The sequence below is a fragment of the Haplochromis burtoni genome, unplaced genomic scaffold (genome assembly GCF_018398535.1).
Source record: "Haplochromis burtoni strain Fernald_Lab_line unplaced genomic scaffold, NCSU_Asbu1 Contig_367, whole genome shotgun sequence".
Taxonomy (NCBI): domain Eukaryota; kingdom Metazoa; phylum Chordata; class Actinopteri; order Cichliformes; family Cichlidae; genus Haplochromis; species Haplochromis burtoni.
In genome coordinates, this window is record NW_024582728.1 from 115278 (window position 1) to 123573 (window position 8296).

Genomic DNA, 8296 nt, shown 5'->3' on the forward strand with positions numbered 1-8296 from the left:
TTTTTTTTTTCAGGACACTCCCAAGAGGAGGCCAGAAGATCAGCTTAGTCTGCCACTAAAACTCATCTTTGGATAAGGAAATGGATGGATGTAAGTTCCTACAGCCTGTATATATTATGTAACAAGTTACCACAGAAAAGAAATTATCTTTAGAAATAAATTTAACAAATTCAGCTGAATTAAGAGCATTCTACAATTAACAAGTTAATAAATAAAATTTTATTTTCAAAATCATGCAAATCTATCATTGCTTATAGATCAATTTCCTCTTTACACATTCGTCTCTCAGAAGTAGCAATAGCCTACTCATAATTACTACATGAAGTAGACTTTGTGGCAAACTAAACATTCCCCCTTCATGATACATATGGAAAATATTTATTTTTACATGAGCAAAATGCCACTTGGTAATGGCATGGTTCAGTCTGAAAAGGGATTGGAATAAATAAAAATGAGGCATCGCATCAGCATGGTATAGTGAACACAATTCAAGACACTTACACTGGTTGATTGCAGTTGTGACATCCACTGTGTTATCAGTGTTAAAGTCATCAGTTATCAGTTACACATGCACCAGCACTCACTTAAAGGTGAAACCAGTAAACATGGCTCTTTAGCGGCCTCTAGTGCCAGCCTAAACACAACAGCATTAACAACAAACATGTTCCTACCAATGCGTCTCCATCAGCAAAGTCTAGAGTTTCATTTATAGGCTTCCTGACATTGTCTTCTCTGACAAACTGCATCATACTTTAAGCTGCCTGATTTATTATCAAACACTTTGCATCAAACAGCAGCTTAAATCTGTTAAACAGTTTATACAAGTTGAACTGATATTTCTTTCAACTTTCTCACACTCTACTACTGACAGTTTTGGGTTTTAGAGATAAAAGGGTGACAGATAACAAAATCTATAGGTTAGAGCCAGTGAAATATTACGCTACTTGTTGCACCTTTAAGATCGAGGGAGACAAATATAACAAAACCTCAGTTTACTTCTTTATTATCTGAAAATAAAAGATAACTGAATAAATATAAAACTTAAATTACTTCTGAGACAAAGTTAAGTAAGCTTTAATTTGTTCTACCTCTTTCTTTGAGATATACAATGGTAAAAGTGATTTGTCTCTTAAATTCCCTTAAGGTCTTTTGCTTGACCTCAGAACCAACTTAAGCAAACCTTTACAAACAGAGATGGTTAAATGACAGAAAAGCAGGGCCTACTGTCTTATTTTTCAAATACAATTGTGGTAAAATGTCTTAATGAGTTACAACTCATCCCACAACACCTAAATGATTTATCTTAAATAACTAAGAGAATCTGAATGGATACATTATGGGCAGCAGAGATTTAGTGTATTTATTATACCTACTCAATATTCCCCATTAGCATGCAAATATGTTTTTAGACTTTTTTTGAGAGGGAGGTGTGTTTACAATAAAAGTAATTATTATATAAGAACATCACAAAAATGCATATCATGAACTACTGAACCTTATTTGACAAGAAAGTTGTGAAATGTGTTCCATGGAATGTTAATTGTTGCTAGTTAAGTGAGATGTAACTATTACAATTTCTAAGAAACTGAAAATAGTAGCCCACAGACTGTAACACATGGCTGCTGATTTCTAACCAAAGCCACGACAAGTGTTGATCTTTAAACTTGGTTGTATAGCAGTATCAGAAATTATACAATAAAAAATATATATTTATTCTGCATCACTCATATAGCTGAACAGAACCTGCAGCATACACTCAACCTGTTGTCTTATTAGGTCCACCGAGCAACATCTGTTGTATTCTGATGAGTAAGCTGGTGTCAATTTAAACATATTTTTGTATATTTCCCCAAATGTGTTTTTATAAAGACAGATTAAATACGAAAAATTTAATTAACCTTTTAACATCCACCAACTTACTTACAGCCCACTTAAAGGTGAGGTTAGGTTACATTTTAGCTACATGCTAAACATAACATTACTGTTCTCAAGACATTACGTTAGGTCTCATACATGCATCTTACCTTCAGAATTTCTGTTATTAGACTTCAGCTGAATATATTAAATAGGTGAAAATTCCAATTGAATTTACAACCTGGTAAATATGAATTTAATGCTAACCGTACCCCTAATCTTAACTCTAAATAGGCTGTGATGGTTGTTTAGCGTTTCAACTGAACCCTTCAAGATGATGGTAACTAATGGAATTAGAAGTTCTGTAAAACAGAAAAAAAGGATTTACTGAAGGAATGTTGTACAAAACGAAATGTGGTTAAAATGTAACCTAGCCCTAAGTTTATCTACTGTACCCTGGTTTGAGGCTAGTTACAGTCAACTATGATACCTTTTGGAATTGTAACACCCCAGTTTGCACAACTGAAATGTGTGCATTTCTGCTCTGGTCAACCTTTAGTCCTTCTCTTCTTCTACTTCTATAGAATATTATTCTGTGGTACTCTTAGCTTCATATGTTCTCCTCAGTTTGTATACGGTATTATTATGAAGCTACTTTTCTTGTCTAGCTTTCATAGATCCTCCCCAGCTAGATAAGGCACTGCAACCTCTCGTCCCCCCTTTCTGTCTCCTCACTGCTTTGTTGTGCTATTCTAGTACTGCAGGAAACACATCTGATTGCTCCATTCTGGCTGATTATTCCTCTTAGCTAACAAGCGTGCAGCTATATCTGCAGCCATAAACTTCTAAAACAAATAAATCTCTATTGTTTGTTTATTATATTTTCTATTTGTTTTTCTTTTTTGAATTGTTTCGATATTGCTTTTTCAGAAAATCACAAGCTTTCATTAACAAATGTTACTAAGCTTTACAAAACAAAACAAAAAAACAAAGCCCTGCTAGTGGCGCCTCGAGCCTGTCGTATTCCTTACACAACAACAAAATATTGAAGATTTGGACACAATACACATTTGTTAAGCTCTTCTAATCCTGCCCAGTACTGGGGTTTGACATTGACTGACCAGCAGTTGTTCGCATTTATCACCGTGAACATGAGTGTTGAAAAATATACATCTCTGATGTCCTGTTACTACCGGCGACAAACATTAACAAAACAAACAAAAAATGCATTAAATCAATTATCAAAGACAGTAATGGATTCAATCATTTTATAAGCTATGTATTTATTTAGGTATATCAGAAAGCTGGTTGAGGATTATGAATTGTCCATGCTTTGACTTTTTTAAGTGGAGCAAAATGAACTTGATGAACATGTGATAAGCCATGAGCATATAATTAAGGGTCCCTTCACACACAGTACTGGCATGGTACAGTGTGTGGACACAGCATGATCAACAGTGAACTTACAGTCCGGTCCAGTGCCCATTGACAGAATGTTTTTGTTTTTTCAATTTTGCCTCTTACAACCCCACAGTGGATTTTTAATCACATGACCAAACTGTCGTTTACCTTTAATTCCAGGAGTTTAACAAAATACTGCTTTATTTATTTAGATATTACAACAATTTTTATACTTAGGTCCATAAATCCATCAGTAATTTCGGTCAGTAACTGCCTGAAGTCTAGAGCCCAACAGACATCGCCAAATGTTTCTTCCCTTGAGATCCACCATCAGAGATGGTAATCTGATTACTTTTTTCAGGTAACGAGTAAAGTAAGGGATTACTATTGCAAAATCGGTAATTAGTTACTGATTACTTTTTTCAGGTAACTTGACCAACACTGTCCACCATAGGCCTTTACTTCCACTGCCTTCAGTTACTGCACGTTTGTGAGTTTTTCACCATTATGTTTTTAATTTAATAAATAAAATGCATATAAATAAAATTACTGGGTTAAGATCAGGGGACTGACTTGGCTGTTGAAGAATATCTCTTGAATACTGAGAGATTCTTGGGTTTCTTTTGTGGTGAGGTCATTATCAGTTTGCTCTGACAAATGCTTTCCAACCAGTTTGGCTGAATTTGAGCAGAGTACGGCCCTGAACATTTCACAATTAATTCTGCTGTTTCTACCCAGTTCCACTGGCAGCCCCACATGCCAGTGCACTGTATCACATCTGATGGATGGTGTGTTTTGGATCATGAGCCGTTCCTTTTGTTCTCCATACTTTTCTCTTCCCATCATTCTAGTTCATGTCAGCCTAGGTTTCATCTGTTTAAAGAACTTAATACAGGACCGGGTCGACTCTTTTCAATGTTTTCTGTCAAAGTGTATTCTTGCCTTCCTCTTCTTGAGTGTAACCAGTGGTGTGTACTTTATTTGATTTTATTGACAATGATAAATTGACAGTGATAAAGGGTGTTTACTACGTGGCTAGCTTTTGAAAATATGTTTATCCTCAAGGTTTTCTTAAGCCAAAGAAATATGATATTCCTCAATGGCCAAGTCTCTCACTTGATCTCAACCCAAAAGAGCATGCTTTTCATTTACCGAACAAAAAAGTGAAGGCAGAAGAACACAAACAAGCAGTAGCTGAAGGCAAATCAAGTATTTAGTGATCTAGATTGTTTGGCTTGAGATCCACTGTGATGGTGGTATAAGTAAGTAAAGTGAGAAGAACATGTGTCATTGTTCAAACACTTTGGACCAAACTGTAATCCAACTCAACACAGCAGCTCTGTTTGTGAAAATGTTCCTCATTGCACAGGGGCTTCATTCAGCTTTGTGATTGTTCTGAAGTCTCCACTTTGGTGCTGTGTTCGATTTTCATTGTCCATCGTATTCAGGTCAGCACGTCTTTAAGCTTATTGAAGTGTAGATTTGCTGCAGAGTTCTTCTTGCCAGAATAAGTCGTCAACTTGTTTGATTATTGTATCCACCACCTGTACCTTTATGAATCGTGCATTATAAACATGAAAGGCCATAGACATGGTCATATTAAAAGTAAAACATTCTTTAGGTTTCTTGTTTTACCGTCAGTCCATTAAGTCTTTGTATTTTTTGCAAGTTACTTTGAATATAGAATAAGATGAAGCACAGAAGTCATCAGAGTGAAAAAAGTCTAGACCTGCCACCTGTCATGTATTGTACATCATATTTTCTGAAGTTTTCTATGTACAAGGTTTCAAAAGCATTCCGAACAGAGTGTGCTGAAGGCCGGGGGGTGGAGCTGGCTGTCTGGACTACAATGGCAGGGTGTGTCCCGTTGAAGAGCGTGGCCACTTGAGGAGAGATGACGCATAGAGAGGAACCCATCATTTGGTAGAATACAGCCTCCTCAAAAAAGTAATAAATGTTTGAGGGACAAGCAGAGGCCAGATGGCTGCAGTGGGCCTTTCAGAGTTAAGAGTCTGTCACTCCAAGGTCGACTCAGTTGAGCTGATCCTCATACTGTTTCCGGAAACAGTCACCAGCGGGGAAAAACTCCCAACAACGTTCCTGGTACATTTTCCATACGTATGACTCCTTAAAGACAGAGAGGAAGAGGAAAGGAGGGTTTGCTTCATGTGTGTTACATTTAAAGTGTAATTATCTCAACAGCTTTGTTCATCATGGAAATTAGTACTAGCATTGTAACCTCTAGGTACCTACTGAAATGAACAAAGCTAGCCTAGAACCCAGAGTGACATTAAAGCTGACCCCAGCCCAGCAGTCAGACCTGATCTTCAACAGGTAACAAAGGCAGTGATGTGCAGTCAGGATGCAGCGTCTGTTTCTATGTGTTCATGTTTCTAAAGCAGAATCCCTGTGGTGATCACTTTAAAGTATCTTTGTGCTGGTTTTCATCTTTGCATTGTGCTGTCGGCTTTGTGCTCATGCCTAAATACTACAAGAAAGGTCATATGTGTGCTCATTGGGATATGGATTTGTGTTGGTGTGTGGGACTGTATCCTCAGGTTTATATCGTTAAATGGTAATTATAAGACAATGTGTTTCAGGTCACGGAGAAACAGAAAAGTAATGTAACAAGTAGTGTAAAACAAAAGAATTCCTATGGTGAGTAATTAAATAACATACTATATTACTTTTAAGAAAAGTGCTCTGGGTAATATTTGTAATATGTTACTTATTTCGAATAATGACCCCAGATATGATCACAACAAAACAGGGAAATGCTTTAAACATGCACAAACATTTGACCACAAAACATGCAATTAATATGCACCGATGTAATGTCTTTGATATGCTGCTTAGACGCTCCAAGCAGAGCCAATCAGAACCCAATGAGAATCAATAAGAGAATTGATAAGTGACATCAATAGTGGTATTGAATTTGCTAAATTTGTATAAATTCTCATCCCTTACTACAAGCCGTATTTGTCTGAATCACACGTTATTTGTTCATTTGATATACTGGGGTTTAAAAGCCCCTGAGTGGACCCATAGCTCATACCACAGAAGCGAATGCTAGAAGTTAACTAAGAATATTTTTTAGCTTCCACTTATACTTTAAAAACTGCACTTGAAGTAGCGGAAAAACTTAAAACAATTTAAAAGAAAACCAGAGTGACCAAAAGAAGGAATCCAGCAAAAGGGAGAGTAGACGATCACTACAGATGCACCCACTGACCAGCCATGGACTGGAACTGGTTGATTTCCCATGTTCTCCACCCCAATCGGTGACCAGCCAATCAGCATCCCCTGCATAAAGCCCTGCATTTTATGCATTCACAACGGGCGTTATAGGTAAATCAGACTGAGAGGCATAAACTAACATGTCAATAGTGTGAAAGCGCCTCATTGTGAGTAAAGATGCAAAGTTAGTCAAAGTAAGGTGCAGGGGGAACAACAGAATGAAATCTGAAACAACAAACCTAATCCAATGCCTTTAGTGGTGGCATTGATGAGCCCAAATGTCATAAAAACAAACATTTGAACAGCGTACTGGATCTCTCTGAGAAGTCAGAAATTAATCAAGTATAGCATTTACTAGAAGGACTTTTTAGTTCTGTAATGCAAATAAGTAACCCATTTGGCATCTTAATAAAAAATAATAATGCCTTTACTTTAAATTTATAGAAAACAGCAATAATTATAATTTACCAAATCAAAAACATTTGGATTAAAGACCACGAGCATACTGGTGGATCAGCTGTTACAGATACATAAGAAATAACTTTGGTAATTACAAATGCTCTTAATTTAGGGCAGCTAAATTTGTTAAGCACTTGCTTATGGACATAAAGAAAGAAACTATTAAGATTAGCTCAAAAACAGTGTGTAGGGGGCTTCATGGGAAGGCTGGCCGAGAAGCTGAATCCAAACCTTACATCACCAAGTGCAATGCAATATGTTGGACGCAGTGGTGTAAAGCGCTCTGCCACTGAACTCTAGAGCAGTGAAGATGTGCTCTCTGGAGTGATAAATGTTCATCTGGCATTTTGATGGACGGGTCTGGGTTTGGTGCCTGCCAGGAGAATGCTACTTGCCTGATTGCACTGTACGGGGGGATTATGATTTGGGGCTGTTTTTCATGTGTTGGACTTGGCCTCTTAGATCAAGTGAAAGGAACTCTTAATGCTTACAAATACACCTTTTGTATCTACTAATAATAGTAAACTCACATAGGCAAACTGGAGTTGTGCTTATATGATTGGGCCTGGGTCTCCTTCAGCGTATGAAAAAGGCAAGCCTTCAACATTCACCACTCCTTACACGTTGTTGTTTAGCTTGGAAACTTTGGATTCCTGGACTGGAAACTGCTGAAACTGCCCTGTTGTAGCACTCATTCCCAGTGACGATACGTCACATGGACTTCGGGCCATTTTGAAAGTAAAAGTTGTCTTTGAATGTCCACAGTATAATCTCAGGGTTCACAGAGCAAGTGGACAAAACAGGACTTCTAGAACGTGATCCAGAAATAGCACCCATGATGATTATCATCAGTATATATCCAACAAAATGATCTTGAATGGGAGACTGGCCAGTTTTTAGCTTTTAACAAAACTCATTACTACAAAAACATTTATGAATAACTTCTATAAAGTATTCTGCTTTAATCACAATTAAGATAAAAACTGATAACAAGTTTGTTTTGAGGCCCTTGTTCAGGAATTAGTTAAACATTACAGGAAATGTTATCCTTTGTATGTGATCGAACATACAAATATGACCAGAGGTGATTTTCCATGTTCCATACTGAGGCTTTAACATGTTAGCAGCCATGTTAGCAGCCATGTTAGCAGCCAACCCTAACCCAAACTGTTAGAAACACTTAGAGAGAGTTTGAAGCTAAACTGTACTGACCACGTAACAGGATGACAGTCTTGTATATTTACTGGCAGAGAGATTGGAAAGGTGCTTACCTGGCCTGTGTGCTCTGTTTCGTCTTTGTTGATGAGATACATCAGAAAGAATCTGAAGCACACACACACACACA

At 37.2% G+C, this 8296-nt stretch overlaps 1 protein-coding gene across 1 annotated transcript in view; it reads right to left on the reverse strand.

Annotated features, from left to right (window-relative positions):
* Positions 1-196: 196 nt before the first annotated feature.
* ryr2a (ryanodine receptor 2a (cardiac)) overlaps positions 197-8296 on the reverse strand; it is a gene marked incomplete in the record, with an annotated part of 281993 nt that continues 273893 nt past the window's right edge. Inside the window, 2 exon segments of the mRNA XM_014340412.2 lie at positions 197-5382; positions 8223-8274. Coding sequence (XP_014195898.1) covers positions 5287-5382; positions 8223-8274 — 148 coding nt within the window.